The 27,174-nt window shown below is 60.8% G+C and overlaps 2 protein-coding genes across 8 annotated transcripts in view; one reads left to right on the top strand and one right to left on the bottom strand.

Annotated features, from left to right (window-relative positions):
- The window catches only part of BAHCC1 (BAH domain and coiled-coil containing 1), a 62,469-nt gene extending 47,911 nt beyond the window's left edge, over positions 1-14,558 (bottom strand). For 2 of the 4 annotated variants that reach the window (XM_074389051.1, XM_074389054.1), the window contains exons 1-2: positions 14,372-14,558; positions 10,099-10,482 (exon numbers count right to left, since the gene is read on the bottom strand). In XM_074389051.1, coding sequence (XP_074245152.1) covers positions 10,099-10,276 — 178 coding nt within the window. In that variant the 5' untranslated portion in view covers positions 10,277-10,482; positions 14,372-14,558. Of the gene's footprint in view, positions 1-10,098; positions 10,483-10,691; positions 10,941-11,263; positions 11,941-14,371 lie in introns of those variants that run through there. The other 2 variants (XM_074389052.1, XM_074389053.1) reach the window with 2 other exon arrangements.
- A 1,391-nt stretch (positions 14,559-15,949) lies between these two features.
- Positions 15,950-26,647, top strand: LOC141581917 (uncharacterized). Of its 4 annotated transcripts, none has more exons than XM_074389047.1 (2): positions 15,950-16,270; positions 17,958-26,647. In XM_074389047.1, the coding sequence occupies exon 2, from the start codon at positions 21,886-21,888 to the stop codon at positions 23,023-23,025; it is 1,140 nt and encodes a 379-aa protein (XP_074245148.1). In that variant the 5' UTR covers positions 15,950-16,270; positions 17,958-21,885; the 3' UTR covers positions 23,026-26,647. The 4 variants fall into 4 exon arrangements, with proteins under 4 accessions (XP_074245148.1, XP_074245150.1, XP_074245151.1 ...); XM_074389049.1 differs by lacking the exon at positions 15,950-16,270 and having other exon boundaries at positions 16,281-18,053; positions 18,924-26,647; XM_074389050.1 differs by lacking the exon at positions 15,950-16,270 and having other exon boundaries at positions 16,281-18,986; positions 19,370-26,647.
- Positions 26,648-27,174: the final 527 nt, after the last annotated feature.

Raw genomic sequence — 27,174 nt, 5'->3', positions numbered from 1 at the left:
GGCCTGCGGGGAGGGGCAGGGGAGCCCCAGGCCTTCACACGGACAAGGGAGAGCAGGGCCCCAGGCATGGCACCACAGCCCTCCTGCCCTGGGAGCAACCCAGAGGGCTCCGAGGCCCGCCCCGGGGGCAGAATGCGTGATGAGAGGCCACTCCCGCCATGTGGGGGGAGCACAGCCTGCTTTACGGTCCTCCCCATAGGCAGAGAGCCCCTGCCCCCACCCCCTGCTCACTGGCACACCCGACCTGACCAGCACCACGGACATGAGTGGCCTGGTGACACAAGTCCCGGTGCCGCGGCGCCCCCCTCACTGGCACAGCCCAGGCTGCTGGGGAGGTGCTCACAGGGCCAGCCTGTGGACAGAGAGGCCGCAGACAGTCCGGCCTTCTCCCCGGACCCTGACTTCCCTCTGGGGGTGGGAAGGGGAGCAGGCCCACGGGCGGCCCTCCCCAGGTGTCCGTCCTCACCCACTGCCCTGTGACCCAGACAAAGCCACTGCTGTTGCTCCCAATCCCAGATGCACCCCCGCGACCCCACGTAGACAATCAAGCAGTCGCCTCAGCCCCAGCCCGGGCCACGAGATGAACGGGACCTGGCCCCCAGCCTGTGCCTGTGCCTGGCCCTCCAGGACCCTCCTCCTCCGCTCACACACACGTCTCAGGCCACTCAGACGGGACCGCTCCAACCAGCCTTCCACCAGCCTTGGGGGACAGGAGCCCCACCCCGACTCCTGTCTCCCACCGTGTCTCGTGGCGCTAATCAGGACAGGACAGCTCCATCTGCCAATCCCCTGGGCTCTGACGCCCTTTATGGTGTGGCCCACGCAGCCTCAGGAGCTGCCATGGCAGCTGAAGATACTCCAGGAGGCCAGGGATGCTGCCACGGTCCCCAGGCAGGTGGCCACGCAGCCAGTGTCCCCACGCCATGGGCCAGTCCGGAGGGACATCTTGATCTTTAATAAAGAGACCAGAGACCCTGGCTGGGTGTCTCGCCACCGCCACCTCCTTAGTTTTCCCAGAGTCGACTGTTCATCTTTCCCAGGGCACAGGTGAAATCCTAGGGAAAAGACCACAGCTCTTCACACCACCCATGAGTGCCTGTACGCCACCCGAGCATGGACGGGCACTATGCAGCACGGCAGGAGAGGGAGGCCAGCATGGCTCAGCCCAGCTCCAGGGATAGGAAGGGACAGAAGGACACGACCCTCAGACTCAGGACCCTCCAGCCCCCTAGAAGGTGTCTGCTGTCTGGAGAAAGACGCTGGCCCTGAGCAAGCCAGCCAGGGGGTTGGGCAGGGGCTTCCCCAGGCTTTGTGGGACAGACCCCAGCGCGTGGTCAGGGCTGGGAGGTCACAGAAGGGGACGACAAGGGCTACAGGCCCAGGGGTGCTGCTGCCAAGGACAGCTCAGCTGGCATGGAGGAGGGGAGAGGTGGCCAAGGAGCAGTCAGGGACCCCGCTCCACCTAGGTGCACAGCAGGGCCACATGGGGGCTCTGAGAGGACGGGATGCTGGCATCAGACCTCCAGGGTGGCAGGGGCAGGGACTGGGGATTGTAGAAGCTGCCCAAGCAAAGGGCTGGGCAGGGGTAGGCCCCAGGAGGGCAGGGCACAGTGGGCAGACATGGTAATGGGGCAGCTGAGAGATGGGGGTGTAGGGCGGGGACCCAGAGGTGGCAGGCTCTGGGAACCTCTAGGACCCCAGGCGCAGAGGGCTGGGGTGGAGGTGGCCGCAAGGCCCAGGAAGCAGCGCTCCTACAGGCAGTGGCTTCCAGAGTGACCAGACAGGCTCAGGGCAGGCCCCAGGCCAGGGCTGGGGAAGCAGACTCGGCCCCGGGGCACTCGCCATGCGGAATTGATCTTGACAGGAACACCCTCGTGCCAAGCATGAGCTCAGGAAAGGGCAAGGCCAAGTTCAGCTGGAGCCCGAAGAAGGCTCCGGGTCCACGCAGGGGTACAGCAGCAAGAAGTGAGCCGAGGAAGGCGCTGAGCCACAGACAGTCAAGTGGATCTGGGGCTCTGCTCCCTCCCGCAGGTGGCCAGGAGCCAGGAGCCAGGAGCCGGGAGACGGAGGATGGAGCTGGTGGGAAGGACGGAGACGGGGACAGATGCCTGTGCTGGTTCCCAGGGGCCACTGGAGCGTGCATCCTCGAGGCCCACCTGTGAACAGTGTGAGTGCGTGTGAGCATGAGTGTATGAGCTTGAGTGTGCGTGTGTACGAGCATGTGTATGAACGTGTGTGTGTGCATGCATGAGTGCGTGCGCTTGAGTGTGCATATGAGCATGTGTGAGTGCATGAGCATGTATGAACATGAGTGCGTGAATGTGCATGTGCGTGCACGCGTGTGCCAGTGCATGAGCGTGTATGAGCATGCGTGTGTGAGTGCATGAGCGTGTGTATGAACACGTGTGAGTGTGCATGTGTGTGTGTGAGTTTGCATGAGTGTACATGGCCACACCTGTGTGAGCAGCTGTGCGTTTGATCAGTGCACCCAGGACCGGACTCCACTGGGATAGCCTTACTGGGATCTGCAGAGTATGCCTCGCCCAAGATGGGGTGGGAACTCAACCATCCGCAGGGCCAGGAAGCCCCTCCAGATGGCAATGTCTGTTCATGCCCGAGAGGGCACCTGCCCCTTCCACACCCACCACGGCGCCCCCATCCCAGGCTCGGGTCCCCTGGGTCTCAGGTCTGTGCATCCTCCATTTCTCCTTTCCTGGGTCTGCTCGCCTGCACCCAGGCCATGCGTAAGAACCGGGGAGGCCCCTGCTCGCAGGAGTCTCAGGGGAAGTCGGCAAGCTTCAGCTGTGCCCAGGACGGGAGGGAGAGGGAGTCACACCAAGACCCGACTTCCCTCGAAGACGATGCGTCGCAGGCTGGTTTCTTTATGTGGCTAAGGCTTCTCTTTTTTGGTGGGGTGCCCCAAGAACGCACTGCCCCCCAGTGTCATCCTCTGCTTGGGGAGCCCACCCTGCTGCTCAGAGGGCCCTATCAGCAGCACACGTATTCCCCATTTCTGGAAATTTCCATTGGAAAGCTGCATCCCTGCACTGAGCCAGGGGAAGGGGCTGCTCTGTGGCTCCTCACAGTTCCAGGCGGCAGGGGGTCTCCCGCAGACCCCAGAGAAGGGGCAGCACTTCCGGCCAGCCTCAGAGTCCCCTCGTCTCAAGACGCGGGACTTTTTGTTGTGGGATCCTAGAGGAGAGTAGGGGAGGCAGGACCCCAACCCACCTGTTTGTCCCTCCCTTCCTCCCCACGGCAGGTCAGAAGAAAAAAAACCCACTTCCTGGCTGGTCCGAGCTGGAACCTAATCGTGTGGACAGCTGCAGCACGATAGCCCAGCCGGCTCCCAGCTTGGGGGCTGGACACCTCCCCTCCAGGCCTGAGGCTCACTGCAAACTCCACACCCACCTCATAACCAGGTCCTGGGCACTGCCTGCCCCTGGCACCTTCCCCCAGGTCCCCCGAGCCCACACCCAGCGCCCCTGGATTCTCCGGCGGCAGCTGTTCCGGGGCCACAGGAGGCAGTAATATTATAGATTACAACAAACTGGGGCAGCCCACTGACAAATAGGCCTGCGTGAGCGAAACGGTATATTATCCCATAAAAACGTCAGCGGGCAGAGCGGTGGAGCTGGAGCGGAGTGCGGCCCCACGCCCGAGGCCCTTCCAGCCCCATCCTTTGCAGATGGGCCTGGGCTGGGAGTGATTTTCCAGACACTGCGCGCTGGCTGTGATTTTGTTTTTTGCTTGTTATATTGTGTCTTCGGTGAGGGGAAATAAGGTCCCAGAGGTTAATGGGGACCGGAGAACCCCAGGGCAGCCATTCCCTGGTGAGTGGGGAGGGGGCCGACGGTGGGGGGGCCCTGCAGAGCAAGTCACCCACCTGCCAAACAGACAGGGGCGTACCCAGAGTCCAAGCCTATTCACAGCACATCAGCGAGGCAGGAAACGCCCAGGGAGGCCACCCCGCCTCAAGGAGGCCGCCCAGGAGCTGAGGGTTTTGGACCTTCCCCTGGACAGGCCAGGACGAGCCTGCGTTCCTCCTAAGGGGAACGGGGCAGTGCCTGTCTTGAGGGAGGGCTTCTGTTTGGAAACCTGTCATTCAAGATGCACCTATCAAGAAGGCAGGCACCTTCTGTTGTTTGAGGGTGTCAGGAGGGCAATGGGGTACTCCAAAGGCTGGAAGGTATTCTCTAGAGGGACCCCTAGGCAGAGGCCGGCCCCACTGCCCTCCAGGAGGAGCCCAGGCATCGCTTCCACCCCAGCCACTGGGCAACCAGGCCCCTCTGAGAAGGCCACTCCAAAAGAAGGCATGTGCCCGGCAGTGAGCTCAAGGGGTCAGGAGAAATTCCAGTGGGGCTTTGGCCATGACAATCACAGTAGCTGCCTCACAGAATCCAGAGGGCAGAGGACAGAGGACAGCTCCCATTTGTTATGGCCCTATATTCAGATATTTATGGTAGGGAGGAAGGGGGGTGCCAGAAGTCTCTTCCAGAAGGAAGGGCAATGGGGCACAACAGGGCAAGGCTTCCTTCCACCCGGAAAGTACTTATGCCCAGTGGCACCGGCTGAACTCTTATCTGTGCTTGGGAATTCCCAGCCCAGGGACGAGGACAGTCCCAGGCTCAGACCCCGGAGACAGAACAGGGTATTCTGGGAAATGTAGTCCTTTGGGAGTTGGGAGGGCCTGCCAGGATTTCTGGGGGGCATTGAGTTAAGAACAGCCAGGAAAGAAGAGAGAGCAAAGGGAGTTGTCCTTACTCCAACCCCAGGGTTGGTGTTTAAAACTACTGGGAGGCAGCTATATATGCCTCAAAAGACACCAGAGGCCAGGTGGGTGGACTGCCTGAGCTCAGGAGTTCAATACCAGCCTGGGCAACATGGTGAAACTCCATCTCTACTAAAACTACAAAAGATCAGCCGGGCCTGGTGGCGCGCGCCTGTAATCCCAGCTACTCGGGAGACTGAGGAAGAAGAATCGCCTGAATCTAGGAGGTGGAGGTTGCAGTGAGCTGAGATGGCACCACCGTACTCCAACCAAAGTGAGACTGTCTCAAAAATGAAAGAAAGAAAGAAAGAAAGAAAGAAAGGGAAAAAAAAAGATACCACATAATGCTACCATTCTAGCCTCAGATCATATCCACAGTGGCTTTTCTGATCAAGTAGTTCCGGGGACTCTTATTTTAGTGGGGAGACCTAGAAAGTCCCCAGAGAGGAGGGACCCCAACCAAACCACCCAGGATGAAAGCAGCATTCAGCGATTCCCACTACTGCTCTCCTCTGGCCCCTGCCTCCAGACACACAGAGAAGGAGGCCGAAGGTGCCCGCCAGGGGACAGGGGCGCTACCTGCTACGCCTCGGCCTCCAGCTGTCCCAAGTGCTCGCATGTTATTTATGCTCACAGCCAGCTCTGATGACATATGTAAGTTGACAGCGGACATCCTATCAACTTGCTGGAGTGTATCTTGATTGTTAAAATACTCTTAAAGGTGTACAATCATTTATCAAATTAAAATAGCCGTGTCTTGCCAGTTTCTTTCCCACCTGCCTGGATGGAACACCCCGTCTCCATCCTTCGCTAGCCTCCTGGGTAATCTGCCCGTGCACCCAGGCCCTGCTCCTCAGGCGACAGTGTCCCTGCTGCCAGGAGCCCCGGCCTCGGCATCCCCTCCCCACCCTGGCCCAGGCCAGGGCAAGCCCACTAATCGCCAAGAAATGACAAACGCCAGAAGCCCCACCAATTAAATTTAAACTCATGCAAAGCTCAGTGGCTAGTAAATTATTATTTTTATTAGCTTGAACCAAGTTCCCGTAAGAGAGAAAGTCAACTTGCTCCCATGAATGGGTCTTGTATAATTTATTTAACTCTGTGCTCTTTGCCAAAGCCTGGAATATTTTTAGCTCGTTCTGTTGTTGGATTTGGCTTTTTTATGTGTGTTTCTGAGGGTATTTTTAGCCCCATCTATGTTATTCTAACAGCCTCCTATGCATTTTGTCCTGTCTGTGGGGGCTGTTGAACCCTGTCTCACAGGGAGATGAGGGAGATTTCTAAGAATAACCAGGGAGCGTTTGGGGTGCACGCGTTTTCCAGGGGAGATGTGCTATTTGCACAACGCCGCTCCCTGCCTGCCTCACTAATTTGCCTTATTACTCACGTGACCTGGATATTCCTACAGAAAGCGCGGCAGCTCCGCACAGGGATAATCAGACGTGGTGGCAGCACCAGCCCCACTGGAGGAAACCCACATTCCAAACAGGGCTTGGGCAGGGCGGGCGTGGCAGGCCACGGCTGCCGGTCCACGCAGCCCCAGATTCCCATAGCTCCTCTGGGCTCGCGGCAACTTTGATGTCTAGCTCTGTCACTTACGGAGCAGGACGGGTGACGTCTTTGGAAAGTAACTCTTTTCACACCTACTTAATGTTGGTAACTGTTGCAGAAACACTCCATCGTGTCATGGAGTTAATGAGGTATTTAAGAAAATGTATTTTTTCCTCTACAAAAAAGAATCACATGATGAGGGGGAACCTTTGATGGGTCTTTTCACACAAGGAAATTCTTTTTTTTTTTCTCTACGGAGTTGGGGGGCATTTTTTGGTTTTGTTATTTGGTGTTTTGTTTTTCTTTTTTGGAGATTGGTGGTAGGAAGCACTTTTTTTTTTTTTTTGCAAGAAAGAAGTCTGCAGTTCTCCCACCAGAAGGAGCCTCGGCTCTCCCACACCACCTCAGGCTCACAGCACCTGGTTTCCCAGGCCCCGGCAATTTATACCCCAAAGAAAACAAGAGAAGGGGGCGGAAGGGGAATCTGAGCAGATTACTGAAACCAAGATGAGAAATAGCGCCTTGGTGGAAGCCTGGCCCCCGGAGAGGGGAGGCGCACCGACCAAGACAGACAGGACCTGCCAGCCAGTAGCTGGGAGGGCGGTGGCTGCCCACGACGTGGGCGCCCAGGCCAGGGCTGCCTCGGTCACACACACACTCCCAGCATGGGCGCCAGCCCCAGTGGCTCCAGGCAGTAGGCACTGATGAAAAATCTTGGGTTGGTTCTTGTTGATTTCTCTTTTTTCCCCCCTAGATTTCACAGCTTTGCCTCCCGACCATCTGTATTAGAGACAAAATCTCACACTGAACTAAAAATAAAGATTCCAAACATTTTAATTGCACCTTTTGGTGACAAGGTTACTGGAACAGCACTTTACCATAGAGCCCTACAGCCTGAGTCTAAAGCGCCCACCACTTTCATTTTTAGAAGAACAATGGAGGAAGCCCGGGAGCCCTTGTCCCCACCCATCCCATCAGGGCTCCTTGGGCTGACATTTTCAAAGCGCTGGGTGGGGTCGGGGAAGGGCAGCCCAGGCAGCCAGCAGAGACACCCTTGGTCCAGCTGCGGTGGCGAATGCCAGGCCAGAAAGGCACAGAAGAGCAGCCCAGCAAAAAGCGGCAGCCTCAAGGACGCCAGAGCCTCCGTCCACGATGGCTGGATCCGACTCCCAGACAGGCGGGAAGAATCCGGGGCAATTTTCCTTTCTGAGGGGCAGTCGGCGGAGGGAGGGGCGCGCTGGCTGCAGCTGTGGCCATCCGGGAAAACGGGAATCCAGTCGGCCCAACCGGCCATTTGGACGCTCGCACACGAGATGCAAAAAAAATTGTTTAACTTCATTATGCTTTTTTTCTCTCTCAACTAAATCATACATAGACACAGACCAAAGCAAAGTGATCTGGGGTATAATTCCTTCTAAAAAAAAATCCATGCAGCTAAATTTTAAAAACCAATACAATATTCTGGCTCTAAGGAAATTTCAAAAGGCTTTCTTCCAGCTCCACATGCCTCTATCTGGATGCCCGCGTGGCCAAGTTTCCCATCACGAACGGGCTGAACATCTCCCAGAGCAAGAGGTCTCATCGGTCCGCAGGAGGGCGGAAATGGGGCCCTCCAGGGACAGGGGACACACGGCCCTTCAGACCCTGAACCAAGCGGCCCTGAGGGGCCTCCAGCGCCCTCTAGAGCACCCTGCGCTTGGGGAGGCTGGCAGTGCCTGGGGTCCAGAAAGTCGGGAGGACACAGGCCAGGCCAGAGCCCAGAGCCGTTTCTCACAGCCCTCCCGGGCCTACAGGCCAAGAACCACGTGGCCAAACTTAGAATGAGCAAGACAAAGGGCCAGGCCACCCGACCAGGCGCCCACCTACCCGGGTGCTGCCTGGACCTGGAAGCAAAGGGCAGAAAGGGGAGAATTCGGCTGGCCCAGGCCTGGCCAGGATGTGAGTTCGGGCATGGGGTCAGGGAGGCAGCACTGACCTGACCTGATGGGGAATCCGGCCTGGCCTCCCAGGAGGGGACAGCCCTAGCCGGCCCTGCACCAACAGGCAAGTCTTGGTGTCAGGGGCCCCTGTCTCTGTCGTGCTGTGACTTGCCAGGCTGGAGGCCACAGCACAGTGGAGGTAGAGTGACTGCCTGCAGCCAGAACAGGGACTGGGGGAGGCTGGCCAGTTGGCCCTCCCCAGGGCCGCCTGCGCCTCCACGGCCATGCACCTGAGCTGGGTGGGCAGCAGCTCCGGGGCAGGGGCAGGATGAGAAGCCTGCTAACCACAGGGACAGCGGGAGAGATATTTTTAAATCGCCCATCGTGCAGGCAAGTGCTTTTTCTCCTTCTTTCCAGTTATAAATCTAGAGGAGAAAAAGGAGGAAGAGCCGCAGAGAGAAATGGGCAGCGCTGCCAAAGCACCGGGCAGGGAGTTGAAGCGGGGCGACCCGGAGTTGCTGGGGAGACCCCTCCGCTGGGCGGCTCCTCGTTCCAATCTCCTGGCAGTGTAAATGCTGGAAGCCCGTCAGCAAGTAAGCAATTTCGAGTTTGTTTTTTTCTAGGAAACGTAGGTTTTTCTGCCTGCCTTCCCTTCTTCCGACGTTTTCCCTTCTCGTCCCGTCTTTGCCATCCGTTTTAATCCACACACTAATTGTAATCCCATTAAAGCAGATATAATTTTATTAGTATTCACAGTTCATCAAGCTACCAATAATAACTGTTACTGCCGTTTTTTTTTTTTTTTTTTTTTCCTAAAGCGGCAAACATTTCTGATGTTCAGAACAAACTGTAAACAACAGCCACCCATGTGCGAGGGTGACCCGGCGGGTCCCTAGCGCAGCCCTACGCCTCACCGCGAACCGCCCCGGTGACCTCCGGGGCTTCAGGCGCGGTAGCTGCCCCTTCCCTGACCTCCCTCGACACTCGTATCAATGCCACCAGGAAGAGGACGGCCCTGGAGGTCTGGGTGCCTCCACCAAGGACCGACCCTCTGGAGCAGGGAGGGAGTCCGAGGGAGCAGCCACCGGGCCTCCCGGTGAGGCCCAGCACGGGGCGGGCGCCCGCGCTCTCCTGTTGGAGCAAATGCACCGCACTCTCGCCTGCACCGAAATCCCGAGCACGGCCCCGCGCCAGCCCCCGGGCCCCGGCCCCCAGCCCCGGCCCGCACGTCCCTCCTGGGGCCGCAGGCTGCACGACTGGGCCGCACTCTGGCCACGCTTTGTCCGGCTTCAGCGGGATACCAGAGGCGCTAGCTAAGGCAAATGCATCCCTGCAAACCCATTCTCGCCCTGACACTTCAAGGCTTTATATAGCAACAGGATTTGCTCGTCTTACACCGGCAGTCCCTATTAACGCCCGCCCGGCGCGCACACCACCCTAATCCGCGAGGCCGCGGCGTGCCCGGCCCCCTCCCCCCGCCACAACGGCCGTTTTGTTCCCGCAGAAAGCGCCTCGTTGTCCCAGCCCCGGAACGCCTTAAGGAGGTGAATACAGAATGCAGAAAAGAGGTTTCCGTGGAATTTAGATCCGCAGGAGGGGGCGGGGGAGGGCGGCGAGGCGCGGAAAGGCTTTAATTTCACCGGCTCCGGCTCCGGGGCTGCCCCTCCGAGACCCCCGGGGGAGGGTGGCCGGGGAACGGCCGCTCTCCACCGCGGCGACGCAGCGCGGGGAGCTGGCAGGACGCGCGGCCCCACTCGGTGCCCAGGCGGCCACCGCGGCCAGGCCGGGAAATGAAACCAAAGCTCCTCCGCTCCTCGCTCCGCCGCTCCCGTCCTGCGCCCGCCCCGGCTGGGCACTGACCTGTGTGCGAAGCCATGGGCAGCGGCGACGGGAAGTACTTTCCTGGCTGGAAGTGCGCGGGGGGCTGCGCGGCGGGCCCGGCCGGGGCGAGGCGCGCGGCAGCGGCGGCGCTGCGGTGGCTCAGGCTCCCGCGTTCCGACAGCAGATGCGGCGGCGGCGCGAAGTCGCGGCCATCCATGCCGGGCCCCGGCCCCGGTCCGCCGCTGCTTCCTCGGAGCAGCGCGGCCGGGGCCCGGGGGCGGCTGGGCGTGCGGGCGGCGCAGAGGCGGCGGCGTCCGGGGTCACTGGCGGCGGCGGCGGCGGGGCTGGTCAGCACGCGGGAGGGCTGGGCTTCTTGGCGGGCGGCCGCGCTCCGAGCCGGCGGCCGCTCTGCGGATCCATGGCCTGCGGAGGGAAGCAGACGAGACTCGGTGACGGGGGACTCGGCTCGCCCGGGGGTCCCCGCCCCGCGCGCTCGCCCGCTGTCCCTTGCCCCCCACCCGCGCTGGCCCGAGCGGGCGGCGGCCGGGCCGGGTGGCGGGGCCAGGGCACTCGGCCTCTCCCCGCCGCACGCGCGCGCAGCCCAGAACCCGGGGCCCCGCGCGCGCACGCACCGTCCCGGCCACGCTGGGCCCGGGGCGGCCGGGGGAACCCAGCCGCGCTGCTCGCCGCCTCCCCTTCTCGTCCCCGCGGGTCCCTGCAGCGAGGGCACCGCGGTGAAGAGACTGCTGGCTCTGCTGGGTGATAAAAACCCAAATCTGCGAAGCCATCACGCACGCACACACACACACACACACACACACTCACGCGCACACCCTCTCCCCTCCCCCGCTGCCCAAAGGTGTCTCCGACGAAGGGGCCTGGGGTCCCCGCTCACTCCTCCTCCCCACCTCATGCCAAGGTCCAGCTTTTACTGCATTCCGCTTAACCGAATAACCATGCTAATTAAGCGAGTAATTTTATTGATTGTAACTCAAGAGTTTTTTTTTTTTAAATAACCTGCCTTTTCTCCCCACTCCCATCCCCCCCCATGCATCTTTCGGCCCATTCTTTTGAATCCACCGTCGTCTATCGCCTCCCCCGCCCCCAGCCCCACTGGGACCAGCTCCTGCCCCCAGCAACCGCGCTAGGACCCCAGGCCAGCTCCCCAGAGTCCCGGGCGCCCCGCAACCGCCACCGGCATCACCTGGGCCGCCACGCCGCAGTGCCCGGCCTGCTGTCCCGGAGCCGGGAGCTTCCTGTTGAGGCTGTAACAATCACCCCGCCCCCCAATCAAATTCGCCCAGGATCTTCCTCAGCGGATTGGGGGCTTGGGGGTGGGGGGGGGGCGCTTTCAGAGTCAGAATGCTGCTCTCTCAACGGCCCAAATCGGCCCTGGGATTTCTTCCTTCCGCGCCTGCCGGGGACCTGGAGCAGAGGCCGGTCTCTGCACGGCGGGGTGGCCTGGGTACGCGGGGTCTGCGGAGCCCAGCTCGGCCTTCTAGCCGGAGAAGGTGGGCCCGGCCCAGCACAACCTTCGGCCAGCAGACCCCGCCCGGACCTCCGGCAGGGCCACCGAAAATGACCCTCACCTCCATTTTCCTCCACCCCCACACAACGCGGAGCATCCACTCAGGCGAAATTGAGGACAATTTCCGAGTCTTGGGCGCGGAGGGTTGGGGCCAGTGATAGAAGCTGCGGGCACCCCCGTGCGCCCGGGGTCCCTCCGAAAAGGCTCCCCGGCCGCACTTAGCAAATTCCTCAAGTCCTAAATGCGCATTGTTTTAATGTTTATCACCTCAACAAAAGGGAGACGATGGGCTTGGTATTCTTAATTAAGAACTTTGCAGAGGACCTGGTGTTTCGGTAGCCACCCCACCATGACAACAAAGCGATTGAGATGTTTTCCATCTCCTGAATACCTTTTAAAATTGCTATATTTGATGCTCCGGGTTCTACAACATCTTATTTGCAGACTATTTTGTGTCTGATTTAATCTATAACCGAAAACATAATGTATTAAGTGAATACATATTTGCTCAGCTGATGATAAGCTTTTTTAATATTTATTCGGAGAGCTTTTGCATTGTAAATAAACGGGTCTACACAAAGAGTTCTCTTTGTCTGGCAACCACATACAAAGGCGTTTGGGGCTCCCTTCCCTCTGGGGATCGCGAACTCTCTCCCCCGGTCTAACAAATAACTCGGCTCTCAAGCCCGGAGCCCGGCCTGCAGAGCGAGCGCCCGACCGCCAGGGCCCGGAGAGTGCTGGAGCGAGGGGGCTGCGAGCGCCGGGGTCAGGGGAGGGGCTGCCTGGGTAGGACGAGGGGCGTGGGGGCCCCCCAGCCCCGGCTGGCGTCTCCAGAGCCCCGGAGGGCGCCGGGCAGGACAAAGGCAAAGAAGGAAAGGGAGGGAGGTCAGAAACCTGCAGCTTCAAAGGCACCGAGGGCCGGAGAGGGGCCGGGGGCTGCGCGCGTGGGGGTGCCAGGCTTCCCGGCGGCCTCCGGGGAGTCGTGTGTGCTGTGGTTTTGTTTTGTGTGCGTGTGTGCGTGTGTGTGTGTGTGTGCGCGCGCGTGTGTGTGTGTTTTCCAATGAGAATTTTCAAAGTAGAGAAAGCGAGAGCTGCCGGCGATTCTCGGGACGCGGGCTCAGCCCCGAAGCTGCAGTTTTAATCTCCCACCCCCTGCGGGCGGCTCGCGGGCCCAATTGTTCCTCTCTCACCAGCCCCCTCGACTTTTTAAGCAAACAGGAGGTGGACTGCTGTCGCCCGCCTGCGCCGCCGCGGCTCCGACCGGATTGGAAGGGGTTTTCTTTGTGTTCTCGCTTCCCGGGGAGAGGCCGCGCCGCGCCTCCGCGTCCTCCGCGTCCGCCCGCGCGGGGCTGCCGGGGCCTGAGGAGCCTGGGGCAGCCACACGGCCCGGGCCGGGATCCCCACACTCCGGCAGCGGCGACGCCGCCACCCCCGAGGGCCCAGGCTCGGGGCCCACCCAGCCCCACGCCGGGAGACGCCGCGGCGGACCAGCGGGAGGACGGCGCCAGGTCGGGTTGGGCTAAGGGAGGAAACGGAGCGAAAAGTGGCGGCGGGCGGAGGGCGCCGCGCGGGCATTTCGGGAGGAACCGAACCTCGGAACCCAGGCTTCTCCCTCGGAAGGCCGGGCGTCACCCGCAGCCCCCGGTCCCTCTCCCGCCGCCACAAGCGTGGCCGGCGCGCTCGGGGATCTGGTGCTTCTACAGGTTTGCTTTGTTTTCTGCTTTTGCATTTAAAAACCTGCTCTCGCTTCGGCTGCCCGCCGGAGACCAGAACTCCGACCCGCCTGCCTTCTCCGGAGCCGGCTCCGGGCGTGCGGGGGCCGTGGGGCCTGCAGGCCGGGCCAGGGCCGGGCGCGCCCCGGGGCGAGTGGCTCCGCCGCCGCCGCCGAACCCGCTCCCTGCGAAACGGCCGCACCCGCTCCCCAGGAGACGAATGAGAACTGGGGCCGCGCCTGACCCCCGCGCCCGAGGAAAAGCAGCCCGCGGACCCCGCCGCGTGGGCCGTGACCCGAGCCCCGCGCGCTGTCCCGAACGCGCACGGTGAAAACGCCCCGCTGCGCCGGCCTCGCTCGGCCCCCCTCCTCCACCGCCACTTCTCCCGGAAAAAAAAAAAAATCCTGAACTGGGAAGCAAGACCCGAAAACACTCGCGCTCACCGTTCCCCTCCCCGGCCCCCAGCCTCGGCCCGGAAGGCCCCTCTGGGCAGCGGCGCGGACACAGCGAGCCGACCAGTTCCCCGCGCCGCGGACCGACCAGGCGGGGCCGACCCAGGACTTCTCCATGGAGGGGAGCAGGGGAGGGAAGCTAAGAGTTGGGGTTCGTTCGTGGGTCCCCCAGAGCTGGGCGCACGCTGGCGGCGCCCGGACTTCGCCGACTGTCCCCCCGGTGCCACCCGCGCGGCTCGCGCCAGACGCAGCCTCGCGGTCCCTGTCCTGTCTCGAGTCTTTATTTTCAATGCAGGGTGTCGATCAAGACAACGAGCGCTCAGAGCAAAGCAAGGACGCAGTACGGGGGGAATTTAAAACCGATCGATAAGATTTTTCAGAGGAAAAAAAAAAAATCGCTCATATATAGTCCATCTTTTTTTAAGAAAAAAAAAAAAAAAAAGCCTTCTCGATATTTTAACAGATTTTGTCAAAAGGGTAGATATCTATTTCTTAACATCACAACCCTGAATTTCTTTTGCCAAAAAAAAAAATTGTAAAACCCCAAAGCCACAATAAAAAATAAAATAATAATAAAAATACAAAAACCAAAAAAAATGAAAGCAATTTCAGTTACTTACTGGAGGCTGTTTCCTGGATACAACTGAAAGCAATACAATTAAATCAGTAAATGTGACTTTGTTTTGTATTCCTATTGGTATTTTCAATGTGCTGACTGTTGCACTGTAAATGCACCGCTTCCACAACAACGACTCTAGCGAGCCCATCCAGAGCGGCTCTCAAACCTGCAGCCTGGCGCGGCGAGCCGCCGGCCCTGCATACTAATAAGCTCGTGCCACTCAGCCCGGAGCAGCCCGCGCGCTGATTGGCCGCGCAGCCCTCCGCGGCCGGGAGCTCGTGCCACTCATTCGGCGTCAACAGGCCTCCCAATAGGCTGGCGCCGGGCCAGGGAGCTGCCAATCAGGAAGCAGCGGGGCTACTACCAAGCCCGATGGCGCCTAATTCAAGCCCGGCGACTGCGCAGCTCCTCTGCGCAGCTCGTTGCTGCTGAATGGGAATGTGGTGGCGCAGGGCGGGAGAGGGAGCAGGAGCGAGCGAGTGCGCCTGTCCCGGCGGAGGGGGAGGCGTACACAGACACACACACATATATGTTTAATCCAGCAGGTCTAACGTTTGGCTTCCGCCGCACAGAAGGCCAGGGGAAGAAACGCCACCACCCCTTAAAGTCGTTGCTGCTTTTTTTTTTTTTTTTTTTTTTTAATTCCTGGGATCTGTCTGGCAGGTGGCAGGTAGGCCAGACCTCCAAGCCCAGAGGCCTCCTCTGGTCGCCTGGTCCAACTACCGACCTTAGGCTACCGCCTGCCAGGACCCAAGCTCACGAAGGCACGCCCGCCCGCTGCTTGGACAGCGCAAGCCTTGAACAGCCCGCCCGGCGCTCTCCTCCCCCTGACCTGGGGCTCAGACCCTGGGAAGTGAGTTCTGAGTCTCCAGACGTCTACATTACTGGCTCTCAATTTTACCTCCCTCTGCCTCACTTTGCAACAGAGCAACTACTAACATAAAAAATCAGGGATTTATTGCGAAGACAAGGATTGCCCTTTCTTCATCTGCACCTGGATTCAAAAACTATTTTCAGTTTGATAACGGGAGGAGGGGGTATGGTGTGGCAAGCCCTGCATAGTATTTCTCAAGGCCGCTCACTGCATAGCTGCTAAATCCTCACTCCAGCTAAAGCAAGCCACTGAACAATTTTTATCGTAATCAGATGCAAACCACTTCTAAAATATTCTGCAAACAAATATTTCTGTTAGAATTTGGTTTCCCACCCAAATGCTATTTATTCTCAGGGAGTCGAGGTGATGTCTTAGTGGCGATGGATACATTTATTTTTGCTCCTCTTTCTCTATGTGAATCTCTGCCTCCCCCTCTGGGGGGAAAAAGGATATTTAAACTAGAAGCCAACTGACAGATTCGCACGCATTCGAAATTCTTCACCGTCTCATCCGGCAGGGACACGAAAGAGTTAAACTCAAAGCCTGTTTTCTCCCGGTTTCCCCGCCCCCGCTCCCGCTCCCACGGGACCGCTGGGATTGGTTGGCACTCCGCCAGAGGACTGTCAATCACCGAGTGTAAACAAGGCGCTGATTGGCTGTTGTCCAGTCCGCACCGGGCCTCCTGAAAAAAGCAATTACGGGCTCCGCGGTTTCAAGGCGGCCCAAGGCCGCTTGATGAAAGGAGATAAGCTGGGGACCGTTTCCAGGATCCCCGCGGGCCGACCCGGGCAGCCCGGGAGCCGAGGTGCGGCGGAGAGCCCGCGGATCAAAGGAATCTGGAGAGAAAGGGGAAGCGGGCCGCCGGCCCCGGCCGGCCTTCCCCCCCGCGGGCCGCGCCGCGCCGGGGTGGGGGGCTGCGGGCGGGGGCTCCGGGATTTCCCGCCCGCGGGAGTCGGGGCCTGCGCCGGCGCCCGCTTCGGGCGGCGCGGCCGGGAGGGGAGCTCCGGAGACGCCCGGGGCCGGCAGGTAAGCGCCGGGGCTCCGCGGGCCGGGCCGGGGGCGCGGGGCGGGCGCGGGGTCCGCCCGGGCTGGCTCGGGAGCGGCGGCCGCGCGGGCCCGGGTCCCGGTTCCGGCGTCTCCCGGCTCCTGCGGCCGGAACCCCCCGCGGCGGAGCCCCCGGGCCGGCGCCTTCGGAAGCGGCGTCTGGCGCGGCGCGGGGCCGGGGGCAGCCAGGCGGCGTGAGCCCCGGAGCGCGCGGAGATGCGATGAGCGCGCGGCCGTTCTTTCGGCCCCGCGCGGCTGCACGAGGTCCCCGGGCGCGGGCGGCGGCGAGGGGCGTGTGCGGCGCCGACCGCGGGGCTCTCGCCGCGGCGACCGGAGGCTGGAGCGGCGAGCGGCGGCCCGGGCCAGTGTGTCGGGGAACCGGGCGCCTCGGTCGGCGGCCCCGCGGGTGCAGGCGGAGGCTGCCCGCTTCCCGCGTACCCGGAGGACGCCGACCCCGGCTCCGGAGAAAGGGAGAGGGGCGGCTTCCCGGACCCTGCGCAGGGACGGGCCGCGGGGACCCACGCGTCCGGGGCTGCGCGGAGCCCTCCGCGGGGGGTGGGGAGGACAGCGGCTCGCGGGGCTCACGCCGTGCGGCCCACACGGTCCCCCTGGCTCGAGTCCCAGGCCGGGGTCCACGCAGGCCGCCCCTCGCCGACTGCGCGCTTCCTGCTCTCGTAAGAAACCGAGTTCCCCGATGAGCTTGTTTCCGGGTCAGGAACCTTTTTCTTTTTAAGTGAATTTTTAAATCGTCATTTGAATGTTATAAGACAGGAAAATACTTATATGGGAAAAACCTTGTATTCGACAAAGAGAACACCTTAGCCACCGTGGTGACCTGGGAGTTGCTCTGAGCTCTGGGCGCGGCTGCCTGGGTTCAGGGCAGGGGCTCCACCTCCAACCCCCCTTACCTTCGGGGAAAGGGAGGCTGCCAGTCCCTCGGTGCCCTAGTCTCCTCGGCAGGAGAGCCGCTGGAAAGGCTCCTCAGGGTCCCATAAACCAGCCTCCCCTCTCCCGTGGGCAGATTGTGCGAGGGTCCTGAACGATGGGCCCTCTGCTCTCCCAGCCCCCAGCCCCAGTTATCCATGCCCGCTGCCAGGGAAGTGCCAGAGCAGAGGGGAGCTCCAGGGTGTGGGGCCTCTTTCTCCTCTTGAAGCAGGTTTAGTCCCTGCTACCTCAGCCTCACCGGATTCCTAGGGTGAGCAGTGGCTTCAAGCCCCCCAAGTGCTGCCCCTTCCTGTCTTGACTCATGTCCTGGAGAGAGGCTGCTGGCTGGGCAAAGGCCCCAGGCGTTGAATGCGCCTTCCCGGGCATTGCGGAACCCCCGCCCTCCCCCTTCCTCCCCACTTCTGCCTCCTCCTCCCCCAGTGTTCACTTAAAACAAATTCTAGTTGGCTTTCTTTTTTTTTTTTTTCAATACTGTTTCAAAACAGTTGTTACAGCAAATAGCTGCAGACGGGTCTGCTGGACGAGGCGGAGAGGGGCTGGCAGCTGCCCAGCACGGGCGCCTGGCCGCTGGGCAGCTCCCGCAATACCAAAATAAGCTCCCGACTTCCCCTGGAAGACTCGGGCCGCCGGGAGCTCAGGCTGGCGATCTGCTCGGAGGAAACCTCCCTGGCTTCCTTTTTTACTCTTCCTGCTGTCCAGAGCTAACAAATGTTTTTAATTTGAGAGGAACATGGTGTGGGGATCTGCAGCCTCGCCTTCCACTGGGAAGAGGACCAGGCAGGGGACAGAGGAGGAGAGGAGAGGAGATAATAAACCTGAGGTCAGTGTTGATGCTGGAGTGCCCACATCCCCGAACTTCCCGCAGCTCTACAGATGCGTGGGCTGCCCCTGAGGCTGCGCCTGTGCACACACACCGGCGCCTGAAACAGTGCCAGGAGTGGCCTTGAATCCCACCTGATCCCTCTCCAGCAGGATCTGGGGTCACTTCCATGGGCCTGGCAGATACCAGTCCAGGTTTGCCCTCTGGTCTGGGGAGAAGATAAACCCCCACCCCACATAAGCAGCTGCGCTCCTATACCTGGCAGGGGCTCACACATCACACTTGAATGCACACTGTATTCACACATATAGACTTGTGCACAGTCTTGACTGTGTGCACACACTCTTGTGCTCACATGTGAATCACTTGTGTGTGTACACATACCCAAACCCACAGCACAGATGGGCACACAGGTGAGCCTCATCCAGCATGCCACACTCCCACACAGACAAACACACATGCAGAGGTAGTCACGCACGCGGAAGCTCTCCAGAGAACCGCCTTCTCCGTCCAGAACCAGGCCCAGCCCCAAACCCCCTCCAGCACTCCTCTCCCACCCCTATGCTCCCCAAGAACCACATCACATGTCGGGCTTCCAGCTCCCAAACCACTGAGATCCTGCTCTGTCTGAAATCATCATGTAAATAATCATTTTTTAATACGAGAGGGTGGGGGTGTCAGGCAAGTTACATGCAATGTTGAATTAGCCGCTGCTCCAAATAAATGCCTGCTCTGGCCAGAGAGCAGCAGCACTGGCCCCAGTAATCATGTGTGGGGTGTCTCTCCATTGTTCCCTGGGCCATTAGTCAAAGGGCAAATTAGAAACAATTTCTTGACGACAAAAATTGACTCTTAATTCTTTCCGCGCAGGGGGACGAGTCCAGAGGCCAGGCCTGAGGCTCGGGCTGGCTCAGGAGGGTGAGGCGGGTGCAGGTAGGGGGTAAGATGGCTCACAGCGCAGAGACTTCCCCCAGCCGGAGGGCAGTAGAAGCCCACCCCTACCCCAGAATCAGTGTTCCTAGAGGATAGCCGGAGGGGGGCTGTTAGGAACAATCGCACTCCGACCCTGGAGAGGTCCTGACCCCACCCCCACCCCACCCATCTGCCTGATGACACCCCTCTGCTATCAGATTGCGGGGAGTTCTTTTCTTCAGGGCCTTGGCTGGTGCCTGGGGGAACTGGGAGTGGGGAAAGGTCCCTGTGTTCCTGCCTGACCTTCCCTGCTCAGTAGTGTGGCCTCTGGCTCTGGCTCTGGGGAGGACCGCGAAGCCCCAGGTCTTTGCCTTGGGGTAGCGGGAGCCTTTTCTCTGTCACAGATCTGCCTTTAGGAGCTTACCGTCCGGAGAAGTGGACCTCTTGTCGAGGGCAGAGGACGGTGAAGATGCCCCAGGTTTCGAAGGGACGGAGGCTGCCCCCACTGAAAACGAAGCTTCCAGTCACAGCCCCTTCATTATTTATCAGGACCCAGAGAATGAAGTGGCATGGGAGGGGCTGCGCTGAGGGAGTGTCCCCACCCTTGTCCCCAGAGCCTGCCCCTCAGACCAGGCCTGGGCTGAGGCCGGGGTACCGGGGCCAGACCTTGGGGGGAGCCTCTCCCCCAGGCACTCCCAGAGGGTCCTCAGCTCCAGCCCAAGCAGGGAGCCAGGTTGGGAATGTGGCAGGAGTCCCAGGAACCTTGGGGGCAGCCAGTCTCCTGAGAGACCGCAGGCTGTGGTGGTAAGGTTTTTTGTTTTGTTTTGGTTTTGGTTTTTTTGAGACAGAGTCTTGCTCTGTCGCCAGGCTGGAGTGCAGTGGCGCAATCTTGGCTCACTGCAACCTCCGCCTCCTGGGTTCAAGCGATTCTTCTTCCTCAGCCTCCCGAGTAGCTGAGACCACAGGTGCGTGCCACCATACCCGGCAAATTTCTGCATTTTTAGTAGAGATGGGGTTTCACCATGTTGGCCAGGATGGTCTGGCTCTCTTGACCTCACGATCCACCTGCCTCGGCCTCCCAAAGTGCTGGGATTACAGGCGTGAGCCACTGCCCCCGTGGCCGTGGTTGTAAGTTTTTAAAAGAAGCCAGAGCCGCAGAGGAGAGAGACTCAAGCCTGCGGCTCGGTATTCTGGGCGCCTCCCCTGCATCCCCCAGCGAGGGGGCTCCATGGCTGCTCTTGTGAGTTTTGTCCAACCAGGTCAGGAGGCTGCCCAGCCCCGCCTCGAAGGTGCTTGTTAAACACAGACTCGTAATTTGTGGCTAAATATAACCAGTGTGTTCACACAGAAAGTATAATTCAGGGTGCTCGTTGTATGAGGTTATCGAGACCCATCTGGGTTAAATTAAAGTGATTTTTATAAAGGGCAGAAGCATCCCTTTGCCTGGTTTCCCCTGCCTTTTTATTAGTGACAGTGTGATTGTTGCAATTAGTAGAGGGGAGTTGCCCGGGAACCCCTCACCATTGTCCTACCCGCTCCAGCCTCCTGCTCACGCTCCCCACCTCTGCAGCTGGAGGGCTGGAGGAAGGCCAGGAGCCTGGGAATCTCCAGCATGCCAGGCTGCCTTCCCTAAAGGTCAGCTGCCTCTCCATGGCAGCCAGTCTGGGGTGGACCTGCAGGGCAGTTGGAGGGAAGGTTCTCTGGGAATCTCTGGGTCAAGGGATGCGATTTGGAGATCAGCTGGAATCGTCATCGGTTTTCCTGCAGGCGGTTGACTCCTAACAGCCCTCAGCCTTCCTGCCCACGAGGACCGGACGGGAAGCCAGACCCAGGAGAGAAGGCCCAGATCAGACAAGTGGGGGTGGGGTGGGGGTGGGGCCTACTGGCCCGAAGCTGCCCTGGCTGGGGACAGTGCTCAGGCAGGATCAGTCCAAGTGAGGCACTGCTTACGTGGTCCTTCGAGGCCTGCCTGGGGCCCTCCCTGCAGGGACACCTGCTTCCACTCCCCACCAGACCAGGCCTGGCTGCAGAAGCAGAGGGGCGGCAGTGGCCCGTCTCCACAGTTGGGCTGTGTTTACACGTGTCGCTGTCAAGGTATCTGGACAGTGGAGGTCAGGGGGTCTCCAGGGCCCAGACTTCCCCAGGCCTGCCGTGACCCTGGTGGGTGGGCCCTAGGGGAGGGGCGCTAGCTGGGTGGCAGGGCCAGGCAAGCAGAGACCTACAGGACCTTGCACCATTCAGGTCCCCCACCTGACCCCGGCAGGTCCTCTCTGTCAATTACAGAGCCCTGGCCCTTCTCACCCATCCTGAACGCAGGCAGGAACCCTGAAGTCAGCTTCCACCGGGGGTTCCCGCAGGCCCCACCCGCCAAAAGCCTCAGACTCTGCCAGGCCACACCCTGCCAGCTTCCGACCCTAGCTGAGGGTTGCCAAGGGCGGGTGCTGCCACCACAAGCAGGAGGCCTCGGGGCACACACCAGGATGCCCTGGGCTCCCAGTCACCTCCCAGCCCCAGCCCTCCGGTGGGTCCTGGCCCACAAACCCCCACTTCCCGCCCACCACCACCCACCTGCCCTCCAGCCCTGGGGACTTTTTTCTCCTTGGCCATGGCTCCTGTGGGGAGGCCAAAGGCCCTCCCTGGGCTGGACCAGAGGGGACAGATTCTCTCTCCTCCCGACTTCTGGGGGCACCGGGGTCCTGGGCCTGTTTACCTTCTTTATAGCCCCCCAGTAAGTCATTCCTTGGGTTCTCACAGAGCACCGAGCGCCTGCGGCAAAGCGCTCGGCTGCAGCCCCTGGACCACCGGTGGCGCCTGGCGACCTGGCTGCAAACACGGCCACCTCCTCCTTTGTTAACAGGACAGCTGATCCATTAAATTAAAAATCATTCCATAGATTCATCCTTTTTCTGGCCTGCCAAATATGCATTCCACCCCAATCCATGATGCATCAGTCCCCGCCGCTGAGTCCTCTCCCAGCCGGGAGACGGGGAATCCGTCTCCCAACAGCCAAGGCGGGAAGGCCAGTGCCCAGACCCGCGCAGCCGCGCCCTCTCCCGCCACTTCCGCCGGGGCCTTATCGAACGCAGCCGCTCGGGCCGGGTCTCTGCGCCTCCGCGGGTTCAGGGCCGGACGCAGCGCCCGGCAGAGGCGCACACAAACTGGGGACGTTTTCTTCCCTCCGGAAGGGATTGGTTTTTGTTTCAATAGCAGGACTTTTCTGAGCAAAAAGTCTCCTGAGGCGGGCGGTGAAAACTCAAAGCCTCTCCGTCCGCGCCCGGAACAAAAGCCCTTTGGAAGTCCCGCGTGGGGAGAAGCCGCGCGACGCCCACCCGGGTCCGGTCCCGGCGGCCCCACCTGCTCTCCGGAGTCCGCCCTGCCCCTCAGTCTGGGGAGGCGGCCGGAGGCGCCATCACCGCGGATTTACGGCCCGGGTGACGCGCTTCCTACTCCCACAGCGGGGCCGGCGACGTTAAACGACACTGACGGGAGCGGAGCGAAATCGAATCCTTTTCCGTCCACGCCGCCCCTCGCTTTTCGGGCAGGGGCCGGGCCGCCCGGGCGCGCGCGTGGGGCCCGGGCCGGAGGCTTCTCCCCGGTTCCGGAGCCCAGGCCACGTGCTGCGGGCGCGCGCCCCCCTCCCGGACGCCACCCCTTCCCCGGCCCCGGGCGGAACCTCGGCGGCCGCGCGAGTGGGGCCCAGCGCCCGGGTCTCTCCCGCTCCGAGAGCCCAGCCCGGTGGCGGCTCCGCGCGCCCCTCCGCATCCAGCACAGCGGGGAGGGAGGAACCGGCGTCCCCGCGCCCCCCAGACGGCGCAAGTGGGAGAAGAGAGAGCAAGGGACGACGCGGGGCGCGCCTGGGTGGCTCCGCTGGCCACGAGCACCCGCTCCCTCCGCCCCCCGGCGCCTCCTGGCACCGAACCCGCCGCGCCGCTTCCTTAAAGGCGTCGCCTGCTCTGCTGGCCTTTGTCTGTGTGGCCGGGAAGGTCATGCCGGGGGGTGGTGCGGGGGCAGCGACACTGGCAGGCCCCGGCGCAGCCCCCACCCCCTCTTCCGACCCTAGGGCACTTGGCGGCGGCCCTCCAGGCTTTGGTCTTGTCTTGCTTGTCCTGTTGTGCTTGGGTGATGCCTGAGCCAGGACTGGAGCCAGGGAGACCTGTGGGGGCTGCTTGGGGGAATGAGGCGGCCCTCCCCATGCCCCAGGTGCCCCACAGGGAGAATAAAGGCGCCCTGGCCTGTGAGAGGCGGCCGGGGGGATGGAGAGAACCCTGGTTGAGAGCCCAGAGAGGGCACGGGAGGGGCAGGCCTTAGCCAACTCCATGCCTCCCGTCTCTGGCCCGCGTGACAGCATGGGCATCAGGATGCCAGGTCCTGCCCTGCCTGCCCACTCAACCTTCAGACAGTCTGGGACACGGGACATGGTGGCCATGCCCATTTTACAGATGAGCAGACGGAGACGGAGAGCAAATAACGTGCCCTTGTTCACACCCAGGGCCTCGGTGCATAGGCCTCGGGTTCTTCTAGTACTAGGGTTGGCTGGCTGGTGGACCTTGACAGCCCTAAGACTCATGGCTGGGGCAGACGTGATGCGTCCCGGCTTCGACCTTGTAGACCAGGAGCGGAACAGTGTGGCCTCATGACCAGCCATTGGGTATCCTGGCCCCAGCGCCCACAGACAGCTGTGTCGGGGCCAGCGCTCCCGGGGCAGCCTCTCCGCAGGCTCCCGGCAGGCCTGTTTCTCTGTCCCTGGGATGAGGGCCCGCCCGGCAGTTGGCAGCCAGTGGCAGGGAGGAACTGCCAATATATGGTAAGAGTCTGGAAACCAAGTTCCAAAAGGTCACCTTGGACTGAAACTAGCAAGATTACGTTGAGCAGGCTGGATGTGAACCTCTACTTCCAGGTTCAAAAATCTGCTGTAGAAACACAGGCGGCTTCCCGCTGAAGACCAGCCGGGCCACGGGGCAGCGTCGGCACCACGAAGGCCTATTGTCCACTCCGCTCCCGGCGCAGGCCCCCTTGTGAATTTCCCTGAGCCCTAGCAGCTGAGCCTGCGCCCTGGGGTGGGAATGGGGGCTCCCGGGATGTCTGACCCGCTGCCTCTGATGTCAGGCTTGCTGGGGGAGGGGATGCAGCTGGGGACAGCAGAGAATGGGGTCCTTGTGCCACTGTCATCAGGCCCAGGGCTTCCATGAACACGGCTTTGTCTGCACCCATACCCCGTGGTGAGCACGGGACCAGGGGATCAGTGGGCCTCTGAACAAGAAGGGCCTGCAGAGCTGATTTTTGGCCTCGGTTAACCCTTACTTGGGTGTCAGAGGCACTGTCTTCCCTCAGCTACCCGCCGGGTTCCCGGGGCCTTAGGGGAAAGGCAGAATCAGTTTCAGGTCCTATCGTCTGAAACGGCTTTGTTAAACCCAATTTTTTTTTCCTTTGAAAATGGCTGCAGCCCCTGGGGGAGGGAGAGGGCGGCCTGGGTGACTCTGAAACATACTTGGCCTACCCCACAGATTCCTGCCTCCAGCCCAGGCCCAGCTGGCAACAGAAGCTGCTGGTGAGCACTCCTCGGTCCTGGGCCGGCTCCCTCGAGCACCGCACTGCTGGGGAGGTCTTGCTGGTACAGAGGAAGCGGCCCCCACGCTGGGCATCCATCCACTCAGGCCCAGGTCTCAGCCGCCACAGGGAGACCCAGCTGTAGAAGGGAGAACGGGGAGATTCTTGGCTGAGGCTGGAGTCCTGGAAGCTGGAGGTGGTGACCCGGGTGTTAGTATGATGGGTTGATTGATGGGTTTGATTCTCTTCTTTAGGATTTTCTTGATTTTTCAAATTTCCTCTTTGAAATGTATTCATTTTATAATCAGAAAACAAAACAGTCTGGGCATGGCGGTGCACACCTGTAATCCCAGCACTCTGGGAGGCTGAGGTGGGTGGATCACCGGGGCCAGAAGTCCAGGGCAGCCTGGCCAACATGGTGAAACCCCGTCTCTGCTGAAAATACAAAAGTTAGCCAAGCATGGTGGCGGGTGCCTGTAGTCCCAGCTATTTGGGAGGCTAAGGCATGAGAATTACTTGACCCCAGCAAGTGGAGGTTGCAGTAAGCGAGATTGTGTCACTGCACTCCAGCCTGGGTGACAGAGTGAGACTCCATCTCAAAAAAAACAAAACAAAACCAACCGCTGAAAATCCTGCTTCAAACAGATCTCCAGGACCAGAAATCGGAAGCTTCCAGGTGGGCTCCGTCTCAACAGCCACACTGCTGGGGGAGCCACGGCGCCCTGGCCCTGCCCCACAGGCCCCTGGAGTCATTGTAGGCTCTGGGCTGCCTCAGTTTGCCCACAGCCACCCCTAGGTGCCTGGGGAGCCATCGGCCAGCCTCCGGTTGCACCCCACTCAGGGCTTTAAGGGGAAACAGAAACCAGCCTCAGACTCCCCACTCCAAACGCCAGGGTGCACAGTGAAGGGAGCCCCGGCCAGACAGCACAGGTGGCATTCCTGCTTGAGAGAGGCCCAGGGAGCCAGAGGGGCAGGGTGCCCGGCAGTAGCCAGGCACATGGGCCCAGGCCCCCTACCCCTGGCGGATGCCAGCCTCCCACAGGGCAGTTTGGAGCCCTGCCCTGGATGGGGAGCAGCTCACCCAGTGTGGGGGTGGTGAGGCTGCTGGGCAGAGCTGGACTCCCTTTTGTACCCGTGTTCCTAATTCTGCACCCCTGAGTCTTACCCACGCCACAGTCATCCTGCCAAGGTCACGGGGCAGCGGGGCAGCAAGGCCCTCACTGAGCTTGCCGTGGGGCAGCACCTCACTCGGGGGAAGCTGGCTTTTGTGGAATTTTCTCCCGTGGTGTGGCTCCTGGGCTGGGGACCAATTCGCCTCCCTGTGCCTGTCCCAGGACCCCGGGCTACAGGCTGGAAAGCCCGTGGGGCGAGGGGAGTTGGAGGCTTCCAGGAGAGGCCCGTGTGTGATCGTGGCTCCAGGGGAGACGGGCTTGCAAACACAGGGGCCAGGGTTGGGGTTAAGGTATGAACATCAAGGGCCTGGAAGCGTCAGACTCCAGAGGGCAGGGAACAGTCCCCAGCACAGAATCAGAGAAGGAGCGGGGGTGGGGGAAGAAGAGACTGGCGGGTGGCGGTGGCCGCTGCTGCTGCTCCTCAGGGTGGACTGCCCCCCCCCCCCCCGGCCCCGATCAACGGGAAGGGACCCTCCTGCCTCCAGAAGGGACTTCTCCAAGCCCAGAATACACGAGGAAACCAAGGCTCTGTCACCAGAAAGCCCTCACTGCCGGTCAAGGCCAGCAGACAGGAAGAAGGGGAGCCGGGATTTGAACCCAGGCTTCCCTCCCTGCCGGCGTGCTGCTGCATGACCCAACTCCGAGAACCCCAAGAGCCTCCAAGAATGGGACAGATGGGGCAGGCAGATGGCCCTCCTGGCTGGCCCTGATTGCCCCGTCTTCCTGACTTCCCCTGTTGGGTGATCTGCATGATTACAGACCTGAGGTCCCGCTGGGTATGGTGGCACATGCCTGTAATCCCAGCACTTTGGGAGGCCAAAGCAGGTGGATACTTGAGGCAAGAATTTCAAGACCAGCCTGGCCAACATCGTGAAACCCCATCTCTATTAAAAATATAAAAATTGCCAGGCGCGGTGGCTCAAGCCTGTAATCCCAGCACTTTGGGAGGCCGAGGCGGGTGGATCACGAGGTCGAGAGATCGAGACCATCCTGGTCAACATGGTGAAACCCCGTCTCTACTAAAAATACAAAAAATTAGCTGGGCGTGGTGGCGCGTGCCTGTAATCCCGGCTACTCAGGAGGCTGAGGCAGGAGAATTGCCTGAACCCAGGAGGCGGAGGCTGCGGTGAGCCGAGATCGCACCATTGCACTCCAGCCTGGGTAACAAGAGCGAAACTCCGTCTCAAAAAAAAAAAAAAACAGAAACAAAAATTAGCCAGATATGGTGGCGTGCGCCTGTAGTCCCAGCAACTTGAGAGGCTGAAGCAGGAAAATCGATTGAACCCGGGAGGCAGAGGTTGCAGTGAGCCGAGATGGCGCCACTGCACTGCAGCCTGGCGACGGAGTGAGACTCTGTCTCAAAAAATAAAAATAATAAAAATAAGCAAATAACCCTGAGGTATAGAGGTGTAAAGGTTTGGGTGGCACATCAGAGGCAGGCTGGGGAGGAGGCATCCATCCCGCCTCCCAGACCGTGTCCTCTCAGGGCT

This window comes from Saimiri boliviensis, chromosome 17 (assembly GCF_048565385.1).
Source record: "Saimiri boliviensis isolate mSaiBol1 chromosome 17, mSaiBol1.pri, whole genome shotgun sequence".
Lineage (NCBI taxonomy): Eukaryota > Metazoa > Chordata > Mammalia > Primates > Cebidae > Saimiri > Saimiri boliviensis.
The sequence above is the reverse complement of the archived record's forward strand: the minus strand, read 5'-3'. Positions and strand labels throughout refer to the sequence as shown.

Coding starts and splice junctions, on each gene's coding strand:
- LOC141581917 (XM_074389047.1), top strand. CDS start 21,886: ATGCATTCCACCCCAATCCATGATGCATCAGTCCCCGCCGCTGAGTCC.